At 40.3% G+C, this 25,537-nt stretch overlaps 2 protein-coding genes across 2 annotated transcripts in view; both read right to left on the reverse strand.

The window, feature by feature from the left end:
• Nucleotides 1–915: 915 nt before the first annotated feature.
• LOC138015956 (DBH-like monooxygenase protein 1) lies at nucleotides 916–20,324 on the reverse strand. The gene is made up of 14 exons (XM_068863103.1): nucleotides 19,954–20,324; nucleotides 17,580–17,726; nucleotides 16,702–16,878; nucleotides 15,668–15,751; nucleotides 14,792–14,977; nucleotides 13,911–14,013; nucleotides 11,904–12,070; nucleotides 8,899–8,971; nucleotides 7,327–7,412; nucleotides 5,424–5,462; nucleotides 5,115–5,174; nucleotides 2,785–2,909; nucleotides 1,767–1,887; nucleotides 916–1,351 (listed from the first exon to the last, which is right to left on the reverse strand). The coding sequence occupies exons 1-14, from the start codon at nucleotides 20,239–20,241 to the stop codon at nucleotides 1,202–1,204; spliced, it is 1,806 nt and encodes a 601-aa protein (XP_068719204.1). The 5' UTR covers nucleotides 20,242–20,324; the 3' UTR covers nucleotides 916–1,201.
• Nucleotides 20,325–21,308: 984 nt separating this feature from the next.
• LOC138017511 (DBH-like monooxygenase protein 1) overlaps nucleotides 21,309–25,537 on the reverse strand; it is a gene marked incomplete at its 5' end in the record, with an annotated part of 28,080 nt that continues 23,851 nt past the window's right edge. The window contains 4 exons of the mRNA XM_068864577.1: nucleotides 21,309–22,538; nucleotides 22,767–22,896; nucleotides 23,807–23,931; nucleotides 24,857–24,916. Of these exons, the coding sequence (XP_068720678.1) occupies nucleotides 22,383–22,538; nucleotides 22,767–22,896; nucleotides 23,807–23,931; nucleotides 24,857–24,916 (471 nt within the window). The remainder of the gene's footprint in view (nucleotides 22,539–22,766; nucleotides 22,897–23,806; nucleotides 23,932–24,856; nucleotides 24,917–25,537) is intronic.

Genomic DNA, 25,537 nt, shown 5'->3' on the forward strand with positions numbered 1-25,537 from the left:
AAGTGAGTAGCTCAGATGAAAGTTCTGTGGACTTAAGTTCAGAGAAAAGCTCCGAAATCTGATCGTGTAGCAAGAGCAAGCATTCTGAAAGCGGAAATACTAGAGGAAGAGCACAACGAAGAAAGCTCCGGCATGCGAAAGGTAGCAATAAAGTACAAGAACTGGGAGTAAAAAAGTTTGCATGGCCACCGCAAAATATGCAACACCAAGATCTTACTGTAACAGTGCAACTAAGTGGCCCAGTGGTTAAGGCGCTTGCCTGGAGATCCGAAAATTTAGGGTGGAGACTCGTTCTGACCACTCGTTGAATTTGGTCCTGGTAGTCCCTGGTTCAGTTTCCCAACTGCACTGATTTGCCTCCGGCCAGTTAGGATTCTTAACAGTCACGGTTGTTGTTCTCTTCCGTTTTTTCGTTAATTGTGTTTCATTGGCCCTGCAAAGCCCTTATGGGGGCGGGTAATTATGTAGGTAGGTAGGTACGTAGGTAAATAAGTGGGTATGTATGTAATTATTTTCACGAACCAGCTACCCTGCCAGGTCTAAGGTGGTAGAAAGGGACTAAAATTTGGAACGGTTTGTCATCTTTTTCTGCCCTGTCCACAAAGTACAGTATTATAAAATAGAAAATATCCTGCAAAGGTTGGTCAAGACAACGTGAAGATAGGCGTTGTTGCAATATTTCGGCTGGCCAACACCAGCCTTCTTCAGGTTTATTGAATGAATAAATGCTAGTAACAATATAAAGATCTTGTTACTAGCATTTATCCACAAATAAATTTTAATTTCACACAAATAAAAATATTCTGTCCTTAGACATGGACAAACCGTTTGTTCAAATTTTTCGTAGCTTTCGTGAATAGGAGATGTCTATTTATATTCCACATATATAAAGAATTAGAAGAAAGGTGAGCGAAATCAGCGGTATTTGTTTATTTTTCGTGAAGCATTTTGAATCTCGAGCTGACGTGAGCAGCTCTTAGAGCTGCGTGTGTGGCTTACTCGCACGCGCTAAGCTGAAAAACCTTTTGAACCTCCGTCATATGAGAGGCAGAGCAAATCTAATCACTACATGTTCAAATAAAAATAAACGCGACGTGGGTGTGCTTTCTCTTTAACAAAGGCTAACTGATAGATGTACAAAAAGGTCGCTAAATCCCTCTAGGGTGGGTTAGGGGAATTTCTGAAGCACTGTTGTTTCAGTTCAGCGGATGAAAGCAATCAAACATGTTATCGTGACTAGCACACTGAAGTATCCTGGGACAAAGTTGCTAGCCACGGAGACCGTGTCTTTACACATGGATTCTGTCTGGTAAGGTTTCTTGATCACTGGTTTAGGACTGACACCATAAACCTACAAAAGAACATACAAAAAGTAGTCTTTTAAAAATTGTTTCTGATTGAAGGTAACCCCTTCATTAGCGAAAATGTTTTGAAAGTATGTGAATTATTTTCGATGGATGAATAGATGGAGTTCAGCTTGACAAATACCATGCAAACCTTTGCATGTTGCCTTCTCGATAAACAAAAAGCCAAAACCAGGTAATATGATTAGTTTAGATTAACATTCTCCGTCATTTGTGATAACAGGTAGTCGTCCTCGATTGAAAATCAGGCGATTAAATGAATCAATCTGAATCCAATCATGAAATGCAACCAGTTTACTAAAAACACGCATTTTATTCCCTATAAACATGCAGCAATACTGAGCGGCACTGGTACTTCTTTTGACACTCAAAAAAGCAACAGCCCTATGTACAATAATTTACCTGTTTTGCTTTATCCACACAAAACGATAAGACAGTTTTGGTCTCGCGGTAGGCTTCTTTTAGTCCCTCGTCCACGGCTCCACTCCAGAAGGTCGGCTTCCCCAGTAATTCATAGTTCTGTCTGTAACAAGAAAATATTTCTATTTGTCTTGGCTTAAATAATAAAGAGAATGTCTGCCCATGTAGATCATAATGTTCGCACCCGTTTAACTTTGATCTGATATAATAACTCATGATAAAAAGGGCAAAAAGAAGCGTTCTGCACGTGCGGCATGCATTTGAGTTCATTTCATTCCAGTCCTTTGCAAAACAACAAATGTGAAATGACCACAGACAACGTGAAAATAAAACAGTTATTTTCTATTCCGTTAAGTTACTGCGATGGTGTTCCTACATCCACTCTTAGGTTATTTAGCTAAAATTTTACAACAAATCTTTATTTCTCTGCGACGTTTACGCTGACGTTGTTAATGACGTCACTTGACGCACTGCAACACATGTACAGCACCGACCAGGGAACAAATCATCCGGATCCTATCTGCAATTAATTTTCCATCCACGGCGTGCTTTTTTTCGTGTGTATCATTTCAACAGCACGGTTGCTTGTGCATACCGTGCTGAAATGCGCTTTACCACGATGAAAAGCGAAGGAAATATTTGAAATAAAAAACTCCATCTGATAGGAAGCATCCAGTTGGTTGTATACATAGCGCGGGATTGGAACCAGTGGCAGCCAAATGCAAACCTTGTTCCACACTGCCTCATTTAGGGGAGAAATTTATAAACGATAATGACAATGGGTTCAAATATATTTTAAAGGTAAAATTTTATGTTATCTAGAATTCAAATGCCCTGCGAAACTGGCAGGATTTGAACACCGATGAGTTTTTGGGTCGATGGGTCTGCGAGAAGAATGGTCACGAGTATTAGGTGCGCGCGCACAAGAATCCCTTACGTCAAAGGTCTTACGTGCTCAAACCTGCCAACAGATAAGCATACAAAATTTCGAAATAATTACTTGAGGTATTGTTCGTCCCATTTTTGCCAAGCTGGCTGCTCACTTGAAAGGCATAAAGAAGTGTTTACTTTAGGATAATACAACAACAGTGAGATGCACATCTCGTCCCTTGTACCAAGACCTCCCTAAAGCAAAGGAATGAATGAATAATAAATAAATAAACGGATGACTGAAAAAAAAATTATATGAGGGAGGGAGCGAGTGAAGGAATGAATAGAGAAATATTTGACTTCAATATCATTTAGAATCACCGAGTTTTTAAGTTTTCGGAATAAACACCTACTCAGTCACTAGTGAACGGTACTTTAAAGCTTAACGTTGACGCGCATGCAAAAAAGGGCGAACGATAAACACCTTATTTCGCTGTTTTTCCACCCGAACCGTCATGATTTGAGAAGACCAATCAGAACTGTGTTTCCCCTACCAGATTTATCATTTACCACGGTCTAGAGATATAAAACTAACTATGAGACACAAAAACTACGAACAAACACGCAAAGCTGGGTAAACTTGAAGAGCGCAAGTTTGGACGCAGAGAGAAATTAACCCCGTCTTGAATCTAGTGTGTACAAATTAAACAACTCACCGAAAACGCCGCTTTTTCATTTTGAGTCTTTGGTGAGTTTTATAGCTACGAAGTAGCTATAAATATTTAAAGGGGGATCTCCTTTACTGTCTTTACCTTAACTCGCGATACCGGTATGACACTCTAACCAAGTGAGCTATGAAGCCATTCATTTGACGTCGGGAGCTGGTCATTTCGAAAACATCGTTCAAAATTACAGGTTTACATTTTCCAAACTTTTTCGTCATTAGTCCAGTTCGTGGAACTACCCCAACTATTCAGGGACTGAAGTGGGAGGACCGATGTTGAAACCAGGCGGAAAAAAATAAAATTCGTCGCTATGTGCTCACGTTGTCCTCAGAGCTTGAGATTTGGTCATTTCACTTTGTATTTTTGCAGAAAAGTGAAAAGAAATGTACAAATTTTCACACTGCACGTGCAGAGCGATTGTTTTGCTCATTAAATGCTATTGCTTTCGTTCTTGTTGACGTCGCCGTCATAGAATCTTAAAGCCCGCCGCACACTGTGAGGAAAGAGCTGAGCAAACTGCCTCGCGAGGCGGTTTGCTCGGCCGTTTTCTCACCGTGTGCGGGGAACTTTTGGTGAGAAATTGGCCTCGCGAGGCCGTGAGGAAAAAATCAAACATGTTTGATATTTTTCGCCTCGCGAGGCAAATTCCTCATTGTGTGCGGCCATCGTGAGAATCGAGTTGAGCTTGGTCAATGAAGCATCCAATAAAAATACATGGCATTCTCACGTGACTTCAGTGAGGTCGGAATTTCTTCCTCCGACACCATCCTGAACTGCTTGAGTCACGTGAGTATGCCATGTATTTTTATTGGATGCTTGATTAAACCAAGCTCAGCTCGATTCTCACGATGGCCGCACACATTGAGGAATTTGTCTCGCGAGGCCAAAAATATCAAACATGTTTGATTTTATCCTCACGGCCTCGCGAGGCGAATTTCTCACCACAATTTCCCCGCACACGTGAGGAAACGACTGAGCAAACCGCCTCGCGAGGCAGTTTGCTCCGCTCTTTCCTCACCGTGTGTGGCGGGCTTAAGCCCGCCGCACACTTGAGGAAAGAGCTGAGCAAACTGCCTCGCGAGGCGTGTGCGGGGAAATTGTGGTGAAAATTCGCCTCGCGAGGCCGTGAGGATAAAATCAAACATGTTTGATATTTTTGGCTCCGCGAGACAAATTCCTCACTGTGTGGGGCCACCGTGAGAATCGAGCTGACCTTCGTTTAATCAAGCATCCAATAAAAATACATGGCATATTCACGTGACTACAGCGGTTCAAGATGATGTCAGAGGAAGAAATTCCGACGTCACTGAACTCACGTGAGAATTCCATGTATTTTTATTGGATGCTTGATTGACCAAGCTCAACTCGATTCTCACGATGGCCGCACACAACGAGGAATTTGCCTCGCGAGGCGAAAACTATCAAACATATTTGAATTTTTGCTCACGGCCTCGCTAGGCGAATTTCTCACCAAAAGTTCCCCGCACACGTGCGAAAACGGCTGAGCAAACCGCCTCGTGAGGCAGTTTGCTCAGCTCTTTCCTCACCGTAAGGTCCCTATTACCTTAGTGGAAGGCAAAATCTGACTCTACGCCTGTAGAGAAGAATTTGTTACTCTCGACCCTCGCCCTAGGTGAAGCGAATAAATATGGCCAATTGTTATTGGGCTGATACGTAGTGTGACTACCTTTGATTATCTCTAGACCGCATAAAATTGACTCGCCATAATACTTACCCGTGTGAAACCAGTTCTATCAGTCGAGTCATAGACGCACACATTTATCAAGGCGTCCCCCTGTAAAAAAATTATAAAGTTTCTTTAGTATATTATTTGGCTTTCGATCAGAAATACTCTTACGAGCAAAGTTAGCAACAGGGTTCAATTTTAACTCGCGGACTTCAAGCCAAAGTCGGTATTCCTTTAGGATTCCATCTTGAAAGTCTTCTTTAGTTGACGATTTAGTTTGAGAGAGGAATGGTCGGGGAAAATTATGTTCAGTGAGGGAGGAGAAGGAGGATAACGTTTCAAAAGTAATTTTCTTACTGGAGCAACGTGAACTTCTTTCCTCATTGTTTGATATTCCTGCGAATAGATAAAAGAGATTTAGTACCGTTTTCAGTGGCGAATGTTATCATCTATAAAAGCTGTCTACTGCTGAGCTCTCACACTGGCATTCTAGCGACATATTAGGGAGAGGACATTTCCCGTGTCAGGACAGTGGTGTCTCCCAGATTGTTATACGAATCATCTCTAATGGAGAAAAGAATCTTAGCAATGTAAATGTGGTTGTTTGAAGACAAGTTAAAAGGGAAAACAGCTCACTTCCGGCTTCCGTCCCGTCCGCGTCTCAAAAACGCTCGTGCTTAAGCTGCCTTATAAGCGAACGCTGTAAGTCATTTTTCCATGATATAGAGGTATCTTTGTTTAAATTTTTTTGCCACATTAGCACTCACTATCACAAAGCTATCGTTTTCTATAATCAGTAAACCGAGAATAAAGTACTGACTATTTGAAAGTGCATTGCATAATGAGATAGCTCTGAAATTTTGAGCCCGATATACCAGATATCTCTGAGCAATGGCGCTTTGAAAAGTCGAATTTTTGTTTATCGAGAAGGCAACATGCGAAGGTTTGCGTGGTATTTGTCAAGCTGAACTCCATCTATTCAAGCGCAAGGAAGATCACACATCCAACGCAAATGCAAACACATTGAAACAACGCGCGCGCAATTGAGTATCCTAAGATGGCGGACGAAGTTGATGTGTTGCTTGACGTTCTTTCTCCCTCTTGGTCTTTGGCTAATAAGGCGATGGCCTCAACAATAGCATGAGAACAAGATCCAAACGTTTATAGACCTTATTCAAAAATGGCACCTGATTTATTTTTATTTTTCTAATGCGCAAATTACTACCAAGCCTCATTTTAGCCAAGAGTTCTTTTCAATTCACTGTATGGTATCGAACCTTGGTAGGCTAATTTGCACTTGACCAAAAGAATTATAAATTGACCGCCATTGAATAAGGTCCATGGTTTCGAGACATCTTTCGAAAAAGAAAACTTCGGGGAGATTACCATGATCTAGTAATTGATTGAAGAAGCCATCTTGATTTCATCCCTAGAGAAATGGAACGAGTATTTTTCACCTTGCGTTTGCGTTACACCAAATCACACGTAAGAAATGCAAACACAAAAGGCGAGCAAATGGAAAATTTTCCATTTCTTGCGTCGGTGCTTGCGCTTGTATTTGCATTATGGTAATTCACACATGTATTTGCTTGCTCTTGCGTCGCTCGTGTGAACCAGCCTTATAACTGTGCTCAGCTTTAAACCTCGTGCTACATTAAAGTCAGCATCATACTCGGATTTCATTGACATCAATTGACAAGGCTTAAATGTCCTCATTTATTTCTATTAAAATCTTCACTGTAAGATGAAGAATTTGATCTCTTCGGATATCTTAGCTGAAAATTGAAGTGTCCGAAACTTTTAGGCAATGATGTCGTCATTTCAGAAATTGCTGGCTGAACGTTACCCTCTAAAAACTTCGCACCGAATCATTTGCTCATCATCTGAAACTGCTAGGTGACCTTTTCAAGTGCCCAAAATTGCACATATATCTCTTCCGAAAACGTAAGGGACTACTTTTCCCTGGTTGCGAATCTTTTAGGTAATGTTTTAGTAAAGAAATCTGTAGCTGTTTGGCAACGTAGAACCGAAATTCATACAACAGTTAGACTCTCCCGAACACATATTTCACCGCAGATTATCGTTGGGTGCCCCGGAGATCATGTATCAATGACGACATTGCAACATCAACCGGAAGATAGCCAGACTATTCCATTCAGAAAATATGCCATTCGTATGAAACAATATATTTTCTGAATGAAACTATAATACGAAAACCAAGTTAGATTGACTTACTCGGCCCCTTTGAGACGTGAATTACCTGGAAGTTAAAATCATAATGATCGTCTCTAGATATCTCTGGAAGCTCTACTTCATTTCTGATGTGGCGGAGAAAGATCTTGCGGCCTAAAAACACACAACATTATTCTTCAGTTCGTATCATAATAAAATTCGTTATTTTTTTCCGAGAGGGCATGGTATCGAATCCTGCAATCTGATTGGTTCTTCGCGCGGTCCGGATTTTCCTATCGATCTCTGCCCACTGGCACGGTAATGCTCGGAGAGTTTTTTGTCCTCGACCTTTCATTTCCATTTTTTGACACCGAATCCGTTTACATACAGGAGTTACTTTTTATTAGACAAGAGGTTTAGAAATATAATTTAAATAAAAATATTCCTCTTTGAAACGTTCAGTTTGTAAGTCGCTTTAATGCTACATTCGCTATCAAACGCGATGCGAGTCAACAATTTAAAAAGTGATTTCAGAGAGGAAAACAAAAAGTTATTTACCGGCTAAGGGTCGGTGCGCATAGCGAAAAACTGTGACCGAGGTCTTGAAAAGCTACCTTCAGCATGCGGCCTCGAGCAGCATTTTCAAGACCTCGGTCACAGTTTTTCACTATACGGGCCGCCCAGCTGGCAAATAACATATAATTACTCGTTTTAGTTCATAACAATACAGTTGAGCATTTTTTTTTTCGTTTCGCGGAAACGCATGGGCCCAGCAGTTTGACTTGCTTCTAAGTGAACGGCGTCATAGCTCATGCAGTTTGTTGGTTGTTGTGCCTGCATTGCAGAAGTCGTGGCTTTGTATGCCTTTGAAGCCACCTGAATTTTTTAGGTGCGAAGATCACTTCTCCATTTCGTACTGTACCACAAGATCGAAAAATATGACCATTCTTCATGTTTCCAAAGGTTTGCATCAACAATTGGACTCTAAGTACCCTAGGAGCGTCTGCAATCATCTGCTCATTTTAAACATGCTTTAGCAAATTTCATAAGTTAACTTGCTACCGTGGCAGTTTCTATAGAAAAACCTTAAATAACAATGACCACAACCAGGTTTTCTGAGACCGCGAGACTGAGCACCCCCAGCAAACCATTGTTTTAACGAAAACCGCTGGTCAGCAAATTGGTTCTGGTCATTGCTGTCTAAGGTCTTCCGCCTCTATAGGATGTTTTCACTCGCGTGATCAGTAACCTTGATTTTCTACCGAAACAAAAGAAAACGTTTCCATGATAATAGAGCTCAATTCCCAGAGGATTAGTTGGGTACACTCTATTGTTTTCAAGCTTACGCCATTGGCTATTTTTTTAGTCTTTTGTTTCAAGTTTTGTCGGGAAGTCACTCAAATTGCTTCTCACGAAAGATGCTAAATTGTCCAATTTTAAGGCTAAGGTGGAAGAGGATGTGGGAACGCATAACCTCCGACTCCCTGAAAATGGACTTCTGCTATCCACCTGCTTTTGTCCCGTCGCGTACCTTTTCCTCGTTGCCACGGCAATTTCCTTGTCATTGGCATTTCGGAGCTATTTTAAATACAGCCACAGCAAGCAGCGTAAGTTGTGGAACGCTCTCCCTACTACTAGTTCAAGTAAAATTATTATTTACCCGTGAGATGTGTGTGTGACATAGAAGCGAATACATTGATTCCTCCCTCTGGCAGCTTGGATCCTTTGAAGCCCTTAAGCAGAAAAAGGACAAAATAAGAGGTTTACAGCTGATCTCCGCAGCAAAGCTAAGACATAAATAACTATGTTGCATGTACAAATGTTGATTGACGAAAACGGGAGCAAATAAGAGATCTAAAGATATTCATCTACCATTGACATTGACGACGCAAAATAAAACCATTTCATAACAATAGAGTAGCTCAGCTGAGCACGAGGCACTGCACTTCCCAAAGCCCGTTGGGACTTGCGCTATTGAGCTTTCTTTGGTCATAGCACAATGAAACTATTTTTTGTCTTTTGTAAATATTGTTATAGTGTAGATGTTGGCGGTAAAATCCGGGCTCAGGTTTAATCCGTTTTAAAATTTCCCCAGGTTAAATTGGTGTTCCTCATTTTATCTAGGATGAATACGCACTCAGATGAATGGAAGAAACTTTTTTTGGAGCCTAAATTAGGCCTAGAGAATAATTAGGATCAGGTTAGGATTATCAGGGGCACCCAACGACCAATTTGTTGTAAAATGTATTATTATAACCCAGTTAATGAAAATAAATGTTATTAAGGCATTTTCAGGTGTTTTTCAGTGTTGCTGGGAAAACAATATCTGTTCCTTTTTCCCAGCAAGACACACAAGAAATTTCCCAGCCAGCTAGATAAAATTGGTTGGTTTCCCAGCCAGCTGATCAAATTTATTTCCCAGTCAGGAATTCCGTGCGCTTTCAAATCCCTCGATCCGAAACGACCGAACAAAAGCGACAAAACCGGGAAAAAACCGGTTTTTTCCGCAAGCGCAATCACTCTGACCAGCCGTCGTATGTTTGGGAGAGGGAAGAGGTCCTTTTTTTTCGTCGTCCTCAGTCTTCAGAGTTTCTACAGCCAGCTCGGAATGAAATGCTAGAAAAAGTCAGTAATTCCCAGGCAAAACCTCTATCAATAACAAAATTTCCCAGCCAGCTCATCGAAACACCTGTATTTTTGCCAGCCAGCAAGATTCCTCTGAGGAACAGATAATGTGAGGAACAGATTCGTTGGGTGCCCCTGGATTATTCTTGGTTATTAGACAGGGATAATTATTGACTATTAATATACAAAAGTAAATAATGAAAAGAACTGTGTTGGGTTGAGCATGTTCGTTGTTGTAGTGTTGTGGAGGGCCCGAGTTCGAGTTTCAGTAAGTGCATAATGCAATTCTTTTTTGTCTTTCTGTGTTGTAATGTTGAGACTGAATGGATAAGTTTATGGATACATAAACCGATAACATGATACGAAACATTAATAAGAAGATATGTTGAGATGCGTCAGGCAGACCTGGAGGGAAGGAAAAGGTGTTTTCAATCTGTTTTCGGGGGCTGATAGCTGCTTACAACGAAGAGTGCATATTGAACCTCGGTAAAATAAGGATCACAAATTGTCCAGTTTCGAATTCATCAAAACCCCTGGATTGAAGAACTAAAAGCATCTCTGTACAGGGTTAGCCTCGACCCAAAAAAATTAGATCAATATATATCAAAGAAAAAGTGAAATCTTCAAAGGAAACATCACACACATGTACAGATGAGAAAACTTCCCCTGATACCCTTCAGGTAGAGGTTAACCCTGTACCAATGCGTCTTTTGCATTTTTCGTCAGCGGTTATAATGAAATTCGAAATTGGGCTATTTGACCTAAGTAAAAGCGGAGTCAACTTGATAGCGGAATTGACCGACAACATAGATGCTTGCACAACATAGTGTCACAATGAGAAATTTCGTATCTCCGCACGGCCATGTAATATACTCTATGTACGACGCTTTGCTCGACGACTCATTGAAAGATTTGACAAGTTTTCGTTTCGACCAATCAACAGCAACCTAATATAAGTGCGCGAAACCTGAAGGGTCGCTCACTGAATAGTCTCGTAAGATAATTTTTCTCGCGAGGGAGCAAGTTATAAGTTGAGCTTTACGTTTGTTCTATTTTCCGACTGAGTTGAGTAATAAATCTCTTATTGGACGATTTAGTGTGTAGTATCGTGGGACATTTTTATCTGCCTCTTGTATTTTGACCCGCCCTACGGGCTCGCCAAAATACAGCAAGACTACACCCTTTTAATAAGTCTAATATATGTCGTTTTCCGCTAATGACGTCAAACTTATGCTTTTAAAATTTATTCAGAAATGTACTAAGGCTTCAAACAAGAAAAGAAATCGGAAAAGTTTTAGGCCTTTGTACATTTCTAAATAAAATTTGAAAGCAAGAGTTCGACGTCATTAGCGGAAAACGGCATATATTAGACTTATTAAAAGGGTGTATAATACACAATTAATCATCCAATAAATCGTCCAAATATATCGTGTTGTTTTTGGAACCATTGGATTGAAAAATCACTTTTTTATTTGCTTTGAAAGACGAAAAAAGTCGTTATACTTTGATCATAACCGAGCAATGAAGGGGAATGGGTTTAATATCGGGCTGACGTCATAGACTACTTTGAATTTGGTTGGTTCTTTGAAAAACAGCGATGCAAATTAATTTATTACGTCAACTCGGTATCGAACCCATTCCCCTTTATTGCTCGGCTATGGATTAAAGTATGACCACTTGTTCCGTATTTCAAAGCAAATAAAAAAATGAATTTTCAATGCAAAGGTTCTACAAACAACGCAATGTATTTGGACAATTTCGGAGAATAAATAAATAAATAAAGTAAACTTGAAAACTGCGTTGAGATGATAGGCACTTTAATCTAACGATGAGCTGACGCTCGAACGGGGCTAAGGCAGGCGCATCGGCTTGGAATCTGACTGTGGTTATCAGCTCGTTTGATAAAACCAAATTTTCTTATAACCAAGAATTATAAAAAGAAGTCAAAGTTCCGACCACTCTATTTATCTCTAGTTGCTCAATCAACTCATGAAGACAAAACGACTTATCCTTTTAGAACCAGGGTACAAGGCAACACACCTGTCTGGTGCAGTTAGAATTACAGTAGCCATTGATTTCCCAGTTTGTTTCTTTTGGCGGAATCATAAGTGCATTATCTGCGCTTGCTCCAACCACCAATAGCCCCGCATCATATTTTCTCAGCTGTTTGGTGTAGTAAAACCGGAACCCAGAACTGTCAATTATTCCTTTAAAAATCAAAAAGGAAACAACATGATGAAGGCGCTTGATATATTCAACATTGATATTTCAAATTCTGTGCATCATGTTCTATGCGACATTCACGCGTCAGCAAATTGCGAGTTCGCCATCCATGCGTTATCGTCAGGAGCCAAAGACTAGGAGCGATCAACTTCCATACTAAGCTCATGTCACAGCATTTTTACAGACCGATCTATTTTTAGACTACCTTTTCCCTCGGAGAAAAAAGCCGTTCCGGCCCGGTGACGCAATGACGCCAAGTTCGTTTCTTGTGATTGGTCATCGGGGCCCCACGGGAGTCTCACTCCCGGGAAATTCAATCTAAAAATAAATCGGTCTGTGGAAAAGACGTAACAGGAATATAGGGCAGTTGTTCGCTCCTACTCATGGGTTCTTGTTATTGTTTAATTTTCAAGTGTCTTCCTCAGATTACAACGTGGCGCAATCCACCCTTCTCGCTGAGACATTGAACTTCACTGATTGAACCGTTTTTCGGTCATGTTCACGTTCATGGATAAAATCCCTCACATTCGGTTTGGCCGCGCGCTATTGTCCTTGGCAATGACTGGGAGTATCCGTGCGCCCCTGTCAATTTAGGGAGCTTAAGATTTTACGACGGCGACGGCAACAACAATGGCGAAAAACAATGATATCATTGGTTAAAAGAGCATAAATAATCGTGCTGCACGTGCAGCACGGATTTTAGGACCGATTCTTGCGGTACTCTGCGTTAGGACGCGACGACGTGAAATTACCAAATTTGAGGTTTTGACGACAACGTGAGCATGCAACAGAAAATTTTCTATTCTCTATTTTTGTAACTGTTCGTACCAATTTATTTCTAGGATACTTCGCCCAAATTGTAAGAAGTGAACGAGATAAAATAACTTCCAAAGAATTATGATAACGCAAAGGGATATTTTAAGGTGACGTTTTCGTTGAAGTCGCCGTCATAGATCTTAAGGTCCCTAATATCTTATCTACACTACTATATCTTGTAAATTTTAGTCAGATCTTTGCATATCTCGGTCAAGAGAGGATGACCTAAGAGAACGGATCCCCATGCCCCATCATCGTTTATTAAAATTTATCTTTTATAGTTTTTAACTTTTTAAATCTTATACAATGTTATTAAGTAACGTTTTGTCGCAAGTTTTTATCGTCAAATCTTTAATTTCGCAAAGCTATTTTAACTTCTCGTTCCCAACACCGCGTGTATTTAAAATTTCATTACGTCATTACAACTTGCGGTGCCTCTCTAAAATAGCTGAGTAGCTAAAATTAGATTTTAAATAAAAACTATCATTGGAAGAGACCCATGTATGGGGGATCCGTTCTCTTACGTCATCCTCTCTTGTCCCGGTCATGAACTACGTCACAAAGTAGGTGCGGGCGATAAAGGAGGCTAATTCCAAATAAGATCGAGATCTTCGGGAATGTCGAACTATGCCGAATTTCCATAACACTTAAAAGAGCGTTTAAACATTAATAAATATTTAAAATTTGGTGCGGCCCATCGCACTTTGGTCTATCTGCAGTTTGAACAGCATAAATGATATCTCATTTCAGACTAATCTGGTGATACAAAAACGCGTCTTGTTTGTGTAATATTAATACGAAATATTCTTACTGAAGTCAATTTTAAAAACATGCTCAACAAAACTAAAGAAATGAGCAGCGACCGAAATTCTTAACGTTTCATTACTCCTGGTAGAAAGATACAGATACGAGTAAAATATGACATCCTTCTCGTTCTTTCGTATCCAAGGTCCCAAAGCCCGGATGAGAGAAATTAACGATTATTAATTTACGATTCGTTATCCGTACCTTCCTTCTTTTCAGGATTATCGTAATGTATCTCCAGGATTACGACTTTCGGGCTGTCAGCTGTTCCAATTGGAAAACCAGCATGCTCAGGGTAATAGAAGGCCTAGAGAAAAGGGAATCACGAAATACCACAAAATGTTATTCTTGAAGACTGAGATTCTAGGCAGCCACAGGCAACCATTGGAAAACAAGTATCTTAAAATCATATTCGTGTTCGCGCAAAAATTAAAGAAGGGAACGTATGATATAAAGATTTCTTAGCAAAACTAAAGTTCTCCATCATTTTTTTTGGCTCAATATCTCACATCACCTTTGCATTTGTCAACTTATCAGAAACACAACTCAAAATGTCTTGCACCCGTTTTCCTCGAGTCTTGCGCCCTCCTCACTCAGTTAGAGGTATTTGAAAAGTAACAATACTACATGTACAACAGGTTCTTAATATTTCCTTTCTTTGAAAGCTCAGACTCAACGACGGCGATTGTAACAGAAATGTGAAATCTATCAAAAAGTAGACTGTTCATTTAAAATATTTGACGTCTCGCTTACGACCATTTACATCAGGCTGAATTTGCGAATTTCCCGAATCAAAGAAACTGATTTCATTTCAACCCATTTCTTTTATGTTAGCTACAAACTATCTACATATACATTCAGATATCGAGCAAAAAGAGAAACAAGTATAATTAAAGGAATTTTCATGGTTTTATGACTAGTAGCAGACTTTCCTTTGCCATTTTTAAATCCCCTGTACGCAGGTATGGAGCAGGTTTTAGGTAGCGGCATAAACTCTCGCCTCCTACCAATTTGGCCCAGGTTTGATTCCCATACGCACTTGTGGGTTGGGCCGGGTATGTTGGTTGTTAACTCTTATTACTGACCTTTCCGCCAATAGCCCATCCAGCAATTGCTGACCTTCCAGTGCATTCCCTCAACGGCGGGGGCATATTAGATCTGTAACATTTGCCTGAGTAGTTCAAATGGTGAACAGGGAAATCATCTCGGCATTCGTATAAGAGAATATGATGAACGACACCCTCGTTCCCTAATTGGATAAGTGGCTCAATCTGAAAGAAGATTAAGGGAGTTGAAAATTTAGAAAATTCGAAATTTGAGATTTGCGCCAATGGTAATGCGTTGGATGACAAAAATTATGCATGACTAAAGTAGTATGGCTAAAGGATAAAGGATGTGAGATCGCTGAGGAAGATAAGAAAAAAACAGTTTGAGACGAGGGGTAATTTCATTACCTAAGTTTTAAATAAAAAAGTTAGAAAGATGCGTGAAACCGATTAGTTTAACTCAAAGACATGTTTACAGACGAATAGAGCCTATGAAATACTCAAGTATTCCTATTTTGAGTTATGCTCTAGAATGGCTTCATTTACCATGCGTTGTCAACTTAGCCAATCAATGTACGATGCCCTCAATTACGTCACATACGGGAAAGGTCAGGAAAAATTTGCGGTTTAACAACAATCAAGGAAACAATCTTATTTATTGCCTGTTAGCTACAGACATCCAGAGAGAAATTGGAGTAAGATAATTTTTCATACTTCTCCCTGGCGTTTTGCCGTTTGCCAGGTCTCATCACGTATCTCTCCGTCAACTATTGAATTACTGCTAGGACCTACAAAACTGGGCACCGTAGTTGTTCGCTCATGGTTATATCCTCCTGTTTAATTTATACAAATGAGTAAGTAGTAAAAGAAGAAATTGCACATTCATTTGGTTATTTCAGAATAAAATAATATTACCTTTATGATATGATGTTTTTCATTCAGTCTGGGGATTTCATGCACCACGCACATGTAACTAGTTTCATCTGTCGGGATTGTGGTCTGGGAAATAGTTTAAAATATTGCAACGACACCGTCAATGGACATGTTTTGAGATTTGCTCCTAACCTTCGTTACCAGAGAGCAAAGCTGCAAACTCGAAACCTCTGATCAAGCCAGTGATATCTCTGCGATCGAAGTTATTTTAATTCAAAAATCGGACTGATGTGGCTTTTTTTCCAGTGTCACATGAAGGTCGATAAGCCAAAAATCTCCGCATGCTTAGGAAAAAGCCAGCTTTTAGGAAGAACCCTCCTTTTCTCAAGCCGGATTCACAAGGCTACCGACTGTTGAAAGCTCCGTTCAGCAGCCTGGCTTGGAGCCAGCGGAGACAGGAGAAATATGCAGATTGACGAAGTTTAACCCTTTAAGGCCCGAGGTCCCCCCCCCCCCCTCCCCCATCGACATGTAAAATCGTCCGGCGTTAGACAGAGTAAAATCTATGAGTGGCCACTGGGTTAAGACGGCACTTTTAATTATGTTCGCCGTGGAAACTCAAAACTGAAATCGTTACATGAATGAGCATCATAATTACTATCGTCATATATCTTTATTATCACTATCAACGTCATTATCAAAATAATTTATTACAAATATTGATAATAATTCATCGTCATTAGAGCGGTTTTCAATTGAGTGTCGAAAATAATTAGAGAATTACTTTGGTTTTGCATTACTTCACTCAGTGAATGGTGCAATTTTCTCGCGCCACTTTTTCAATCAATCACAAGTAAAACCAAAACCAATCGTGGCTCGCGCGTGCACATTTTCCCGCGCTTTGTGCCAGCTACGTGTAATTACTTCGTGTTTTGATTGGTTTACTGGATTGCCTCCGTGATTTTTGATTGGCTAAAGTAACTACTTTGGTTTTGGTTTTGCGACACTCATTTGAAAACCGCTCTATCATAATATTTTGGATAATACATCATGATAATTATGACAATATACCATACCTTGTTGTGTATTAGTTCGAATTGTTTTGTATCAGGGGGTAAGGTTGGTCTCTTTGAAGCGGCGTTTAGGAAAAACACACTTCTCGCTCCTCGGTTTTGTGGACTGTGTTGTGGAATGGAGTTTTCTGATAAAGGGTCGTCGTGATGATAGGCGTAAATTACTTTTGTTGTTCCTGGCTGCAAGATTAATTGGATTATCATCATCATGTACAACAAAATGGTTCCAAGATAAGGATCCGATTCTCGGATAAAGGCTATAAACCGTAGGCCCTTCTTACAACCCTTGCTGCTAACAACGTGTCGAAACGTGGTACGTCCAGTTAATTAAGGAACCCGCACATTGTTCACGAATGGTGGGGAATAATTCTCGGCCCGGTTGAAGTCTATCTCTGTCTCTGTCGAAAAAGACCCGAAAAGTTTCGGGACGTTCAGGAACCGGGCCTCAGGTCCCGCTTGCTTGAGTGGCTATTTCGAATTCCAAGAGTAATTAGTGATCGATAAATTGATTGTAATGTGCTTGCACTGGAGCCCAATCAGATGCGTTTGCTTCCGCGAGAAAATCCATCTAAGAACAGCTCTGTCTGTAGCGCTCTCATTTATGGGCTCCTTATTTAAGAAAGATGCATGTTTTCAAATTAAAAACAAATTACTCTGACTGCAGAAACAGGATAGTTAAAAAGCGAATGAAAGGCTCCAAGCATGGTTCGGGGAAGCATATCGGTGTTTCGTCTCACCTCAAAATGGCAATTACTAGATAAATTATATAAACAAAACTTGAAGGGCAGCAACAGTTGCAGTTGCAGTGGCCTTTCTTTCTGGCTTAGTCCGGGAAGAATCTGTTTCTATGCTAACAGCTAACGAGGCCTCTACTAACACACCTCAATTTTATTGTCATCTGGATCGCAGGTGTCAAACTTTCTTTTCAGTTTCATGATGGTTTTGCCATTGTCCTCCGTCAGTGAAATCAGTTGATAATCTTGCTGAGCATCTTTCTCTGGCAACATGTGACCTTCAGCATGTCGATCCTGTCAAAAAACACAAAATCGATTACTTAAGTTGACTATTTATGACGATACCGTAATGTGGAAAGGTTTAAGAAATTTCAACCCCAGTGCTGGCATTTTTTGTCAGTTATCACTAGCCTACGAGCAGGCTAGTCACCACTAGCAGACTGATCGAGTAGACGGCGGATTCAAACTCGCCGTCGTTGGTGAAGGTAAACTTTTGTACAACAAAATATTTTTCAACGAAGGTGGAGCCAGAAGGGGCATTCAAACAGGGCATGTACTAAAACCGGAAACACCAAAACGAAACCAGCGAAACGATCGAAACAGCCGCAAGGGCAGACCCTTTACATTGCGTAATATGGTTTATTTGAGTTGTAAAACAAAAAGTGATGAAAAAAAGAAGCATCTTCCGTTTTCAATCTGCTTAGGAAATCTGCAAAGATTGTGAATAAAGATCAACTGAAACAGGAAACTCGAAGCGACAATCCGCCACGTCATTGTGAACTTTATATAGTTGTTTCGTGCGTTGCGGTGGTTTCGTTCCCAAGATTAATGAAAAATGCCCTCTGTTTCAGCCAATCAGCATTTAGTAACTTTGCCCTCAAAAAGTCAGGCATTTTCTTCAGTTAATCAATGACGCAGGTTGTAATTAGGGCCTAATTTGTTGCGTTGTTGTTGTTTGTTGGTGTTGCGAGCAACGAAAATAAGCCAAAATTGCTGTACTTGAAATAAAGGCAAGATTTAACATGGAATGAACGTAACCTTGACAACGGAAAAACGAAATACGTTTTGCCATGTAAATGTTTGCAACCAAGATGATTAGCAGTGTTGCAGATGACTGTTTAGTCAGTTAATGATAAGTATAAAGCAACTATGGGCCTCAATATTGAATGCAGCAAGTTGCAATTGTAGTCTAATTGTGCCTACGGCAAACTTCACTCACGCAGGTTATTGCATCATAGAAGTTTTCGGACTGTTTTGTTGATTTCGCATTATGTATCGAATCTTGTTTGGAGTGATTGGAAAATTACGACTCCCTTCTTTTAGTGCACTGAATCAAGAATGTTACTGATAAACTCATGCTTCGCTCAGCCATCTAAACTTTCGTCCCTCACAAAAGAAAGTAAATTAAACCAATTAATTTTAAAATTTCCGACAACAATATTCATACGCTATTGTATATGGCCCGAGTGTTTATATTGGATAAAACTTCAAGTTGGAAACACCATATTGATGACATAGACGGCAAAATAAGTAAAACCGCGGCTATAATCACTAACAACAACAGGAAAGCGCCTGGAAGGACAAAATACTTCTTCATCAAGTTAAGAAAAATTGGCGGTCTTTACCCACCCAACCGCACAATGCTGACTGAAGCAAGTATATATAATCTGCACGGCTACTCGGTTTGGACATTGGTCTGAGACAGTGACATCTTTTCTTTTCATATCATTTAGAGAGAATGTGCATAAGGTTGTCACAAAGAACCGGTGCTCTGAAGAAAATTAAGATTATGTACATTACAAGGCTGTGAAGATCAAATATGTTTGTGCTAGTGTAATTCAAGTTGGTTACTGTCGAACTCCACGGATTGTCTCCCGGAATAATTTTTCTTTTCAGAAAAAGGCCAAAAAGAGTAACTCGTCGTGGCTCTATTTTATCGCTTTCTGTATGTTGAGAACAAAACAGCCCAGTGGACACAGTTTTCCTTCCCCGACTATGGGATAGATTCAGTTGAACGGTTGAAGTGAAAGATGAGATAAAGGCTTTATTTTGTTATGAATTTCATCTTAAAGCAAGATGACAGGAGCCGAGTGAAACTGAAATCATTTATTATCCGAGTTTCCCTAGCTTCGTTAGAATGGATGGGGGAAGCACTGTCAAAATATCAATATTCAGCTCAGTGATAGTGAGCCAGGGCGGGCGAAAACAATAGAAAAAAGTTGCAATGAATGTGAAAGATATTAGCTTATCTTCCACTTTCTTTTGTCTTCGTCCTCTAAACCTCTCTTTCAGGCTGGAATTTAATATATCGAAAGTGGCCTATTTAGGGAGCCTGTATTTTATAGTGGAACTTACAACAGCACAAGGTCAGGCATAAGCTACAGCGATGAGAAGTGGCCATTAATTTGATCACATATGGAGAAATTTACATTCATGCGGGATACGTCAAGAAAGAAATGAGCAGTGCAGTTTAAAATCGGATGACGTGATGAAAGATCGGTATTGAGAAGTCGTTCAATACCTGAAAATAAGGCTTTCCGTCTTTCACCCAGCCAATCACAATATCTGCTCCTTCCATCTTTCCTTGTCCACTAGAGATACCGAATCCAACCCATCCGAGTGTGTTGGCCTCGACAGTGAAGAGAATTTCTTTTCTTGTTTCGCTAACATTCCAATACAATTTCACATTCTGATCTTCATCCAATGAAGATAAAAAAGTGTGGGTTGATAAGAGATCGCCTGTTGCTGCGGACATCCGCGGGAAAGAAAACTCAAGAAGTAAGACGGAAAACGCAAAGGAGAAAATCATGCTTCCGATGCTGCTTTTTCTATTGCACAGTCAGGTAAAAATAAGCGCTGTCGACCAAGACTCAATCGTTTTGTTAGGGAAATAGCGATACGCATAAGAGCCTTTAAGCGCGTTTAATCTTTATTACAAAGTATAATTTTCACAAGGAAATTATCATGGTTCTTTGATCTTAAATGGTTAACAATATATGTGTGACATTTATTTTAGGAGTGCCGGAAAAAGATCTCGGAATATCATTGATTTTAAATGTCGTCTTCCAATATCATAAAAATAATAAATTGCACTATCATGATTTTGTGTACTGGATTTTGGACAAAATTATACTGTTACGTAAGCATTGCTCACCATTGCTCACACACTGAAATACTAACAAAAGGCCACGCAAACCTAATCAGGGATTTAAGGAGAGATTAAAGAGAAAGAAAAGAGCTTGTTTCACAGACGCTACTGTTTTCCTGCTAAGGTCAAAACAAATGTTTGATTCTTCATTTCAAGAAAGTATGTTCAATTTCATTGGTTTTTAAAAATACTCGACCATGGTCCTACTTTGAATTTTATATAGCGCTTCAAAAAACAGGCGCTTTTATATACAGTTCTTTCAAATGCCTTGTCACACGTTATATACAAGTGCATTTGAGTTGATGAAAACTGAAAATGACAATTGCAAAGATTGAATAGGGCTTTTACAGTCAAGCTTTGCCCCGTTTATTAAGGGGGTTCGCGACATCGACATTTCACTGTTTTTGTTGTTTTTTTTTTTTTTTGTCATGCAATCATCAATCACAAGAATCTCACGTGTTTTGTCCTCTTTGTTTCACAAAGGAAGCCTCAGGGTGGGGCTCAAGGGTTGACTGTTAAGTGTTATGGACCATATCTTTTTGCTGTTAACTGTTATATTTAACACTGAATTATTCCATGCGCGTGATGGATATAGGTAGCAAACCAAGCGCGTAGCGCTGAGTTGGCTATAATTGTCTCATATCCAACAAACGCGAGTGGAATAATTGTTTTAATAATAATAATGATAATAGCTTTTCAATAAAACACAAACAAAAGTGACAACACCATTTCCAAGTATTTCAATAACTTTATTACTGATCAAAGCTCGTTGCACAGCCAACGAATCCTCCCTCACTAAGCCACCTGACACTGTAGGTCAAAGCTTGGTCGTGAAACCAGGACCGGGTCGCGCTAACCTTACATCGAATGTCTCGGCCCTGGGCGAGCCGGAACCGATACATTGTACTAATCTCAATAACATTAATGGCTTTAGACTTATTGCGACCCAAAATAAGTTCCAAGAAAAATCTACTATATTGCGAGATTAGCAATAAGTGTTTGTTACAAACCCAAGTCATTGCGAAACTGAAAGAGGAATTGAAAATGAACGAAAGCATCTCAACAAATCTCGTGACGCCCGCGTGAGGTTTGCCTGCGGAGAAAGCGTTTAATTGTTGTGCAAATTATAAGTGACAGGCCAAAATCACCCAGTCTAGGCCCCCATTTTAGAAGCGCAGCAAGTAGAGAATTAGGAAGAGAGACAACTTCAGTGGTTTCCAAGTCTTTTCCCCGCCAAGTGTGGCCCGCCCAACTCTGGGTGGTGTTTGTCCTGAGAGCAAGATTAGATAAACAAAGATTAATTCCTAATTAGCTCTGAGTTTAGGGTATAATTAATTAAGAAGATGGAAAATTTGATATGGATTTTAGGAAATGGTCGGGAATGTTTGTTAATTCACCCGTCACCTAACCACGTGACATCACACCGCTATGTCAAAGAATTTTTGCTAATGATTCATTATCACTTGGCAACAAACAATATTAAACACTGCAAAAAGTAGATTGCCAAACTTCAAGACAAAGCTAAACGTTTTAAAATCAAACTTTAGACCTAATCAATTAATTAGAAATTAACAAGAATCGTTAATTTAGAGAGGTGATCATGTTCAGGAGGAAAGACAGCAGTAAAATGCGAGTCGCCATGATTTTTGGTGCCTGACTTGGCAAAATCTACTGGCTCGGTCTAAAGTACTAGAACGCTCATCAACCAAGCTGGCGGCATAGCATCGAAGGATTATTCACCGCTTGCCCTCTCAGTTACGCAGGCTAGAACAGCTAGTGCACTGTAAAGTAGTGAGATTTGATCAGTGAACGAAAGTAATCAAGGAAACAACTGCGATCAATACTCCTAAGGATCCAGGGACAACGCCGCGGGTAGCCATGGAAACAATGTCGCAGCTAGGTTTTGGTTTATACGGTGTCTTGATTAACGGTTTTTGCGTTTCTTTATAGCCAAGACCCTGCAACATAACAAAGTTGAATTAGTCACAGCTGGAAGAATAACTCAATAACGAAACTATCGAGGGTGAATGGTGAAATGCCCTCGTGATACGACCGCATAAGACAGCAGCAGTACTTTTAAATAACATCTTAACATCTGCCCTCAACATATCCGAAACTGAACGACACACTATTTCTTTTAATTTTGAAACAGTCTTAGGGGAATTACAAAGGGATGTAACAATTACCGGTAGGGCTATGTGAGCACGAGCGAGACATCTTGCATAGATTTCATTGGTATCACGGTAGGCTTCTCTCAGTCCTTGATTTACTTCTTTATTCCAAAAGGACGGCTTGAGCAGTAACGAATAGTTTTGCCTGTAAGAAAATCAGTTCCATGAACATCTCCCCTCAATAATGATTCAGGTTGGCAGTTGGCGGTTCAGCCACGCGGGAAATCGTACAAGACAAACAAGGTCTTAAAATAAGCCAAGAAAATGTACTTCCTTCGAAATTACATTTGCGAATGATTACACCCCCTATTTCAAGCACATTTGAGGGGAACCTGATAGAGAGGTGGGGTTAGCGAAACGCATTACTGGTAGCCAAAGCTGTGGGCACCGTCTTATACAATTCTTGTTCATAGAATCTGTGGGAAGTTTAAGAACCCACACTCCATTGGAAAGGAGTATCGGCATGAAGTTTCCAGATTTGTGGTCTATCAATGCGTTAGTCCTGTTCCGGGACTCCCTCTTACCCCGCCCTGAAAATGGGCCTGGAGATTTTTGTTTAAGAGGTTAAACAAGATATGTCCAAAAAAACCGTATCTCAGTGCGCGGCCATGCACTCTTTTAACTCCTTGAGCCCATTTTCAGGGCGGGATAAGAGGGAGTCCCGGAACAGGACTATCAATGCGTGCGTATGGTCTGGGTGGATTAGCTGAAAGGGATTTGGAGCTAATGGAAGCACAAAAACAAACAGCTAAAAGTCAAAACATATTGCTTTCTTTGGGCAAAACTGTAAACCAACATAGCGAGGGGTAAAACGGGTATTTGGCAGTAAAATGAGTTAATAAGGCGATCCACCCACCAATGAAAACGAAACTGTTCATTTGGACATTTAGTCTACAGCATTTATATCTCGTACCCAGATCCCACTGCTGATCACATACTGCCGGTTTGGAAATGTAAGATCTCCCTTCTACCTGACCGTGGGAGATCTGGGTACAAGGAAAGAAACAACCGTAATGAACTAGAAAAAGAGGAATGACTTGAATTAAAGTAATTACTTGACATATTCATCATTCCATTTTTGCCATGCTGGTTTTTCCCATGAAACGCATCTGCTGAAGTTCACTTTCGGGTAGTATACGAGAAAAGACAAGCACATTTCCTCTCTTGTACTGATGCCTCCCTAAACAAAATGATTCACAGAATTAATAAATATTAACAGGAACCCATTACCCGGAGCTTCTATACGTATTGTACCCATGAGTCAACTCTTTCCCGAATCTTTTTTTTTTTTAGAACTACTATATTTTGACGATGTGACGTATGTGACCGAGGACAAACGTGAAGTGATTCACATACGTCACATACGTATATGATGTGATAAATGACTGATGCAAGGTCTTTCATGCTTGGCTATTGTGAAAAAACCCACTAAGGCCCTCCTGGAAGGTCCATCTAAAAACGAAAAAGATAAGAGAAAGGTTTGAGTCAGACGGTTAATATGGAAGATGAAAAAATGAATAAATAACCTGTCGAATAATAAACAATTAGGAATTTGTCACAATAACATAGTGGATCGCGACGTTTTGACGACTTAAAGTTCACTGTTGCTTTCATCAGGCGAAAATTAGTGTCAAATGGCTATTCAGTAACACAGCATGTGGCGATTGGTGCGTTTCGATCTTCGATTGGGACGCAATATTAACCTCTTCCCAGAACGGATAGTGCCCATTTACTGTGCTGAGAAGAGATGAATAACTCAGTCGACCGGGCGACCAGGCGACTCCCTAAGACGAGGCGACGTGTGTGGGAGAGAGAGAGAGGGAGAGAGAGAAAGAGAGTAAGCATGCGCATTTCTGCGGCTAATCCGTGCGTAGTTTTAGTCTTCTCTTGGTGACTGCGGAGTAAGCAGTGATTTAGACATGCTAATTCTTATTGAAAAAACAGGATCACTTAAGTTTCGTGGACTTAAATTCTAGACAGTTTAGGGACTTACGGCAATCACACCAGCAGAGCCAATCCAATGCCACAGTTCGCCAAAGAACAAATCACTACTTGAAAAAGACAGTGATTGATCGATTTTCACTTTTATTAGTTGTAGCACTCACGTTTGTCACCCAATTCCTATCTTGGGTATCGTAGATGCATTTAGTGATCAAGGAGTCTCCCTGTAAAAGAGCATTAAGAAAAAATCATGTATACTACGAGTTTGCCAACAATCCATTCCTTCCTTCGAGGCACCGTGGAACTGTAGGCCCAAGAGATTCGAACCGCTACGGGTAACCGAAACCCCTGTTTTTGAGGCACTGGGTTGTTGCTTGTAATTCGGCACTTCTAAACTGAAACGCAGACCAACAAAGCTTTCCTACTAACATTCCTTTAAACATGTACCCTTTGTGTTAGTACCACACCATAGAGTATAAATTTTAAGTTCATTACGTATTTATGACTAAAGAGTGGTGATATGGCTTCTACAGTCAGAGGGCAAGATAATCCTATTTTGCGGGATGTAATTAACTTGTCAATCGAGCGGTCAAGAAAGACCAAGCTAAATTTAAACCTACCCCCTTTAAACCTGCCGGAGGCAGTGTGGCCCAGTGGTTAGGGGGCTTGCCTTGAGATCCGGAGAACCCGGGTTCAAGACCCGCTCTGGACACTCGTTGAATTTGATCCTCGTAGTCCCTGGTTCAACTTCCCAGCTGCACTTGTAAATAGCCAACTGGTTTGCCTCCGTCCAGTTGGGATTCTTAACAGTTGTAGTTGTTGTGTTCTGTTGTTTCGTTGATTTA

The sequence above is a fragment of the Montipora capricornis genome, chromosome 9, assembly GCF_036669925.1.
Source record: "Montipora capricornis isolate CH-2021 chromosome 9, ASM3666992v2, whole genome shotgun sequence".
In the NCBI taxonomy this organism is placed as follows: Eukaryota; Metazoa; Cnidaria; class Anthozoa; order Scleractinia; family Acroporidae; genus Montipora; species Montipora capricornis.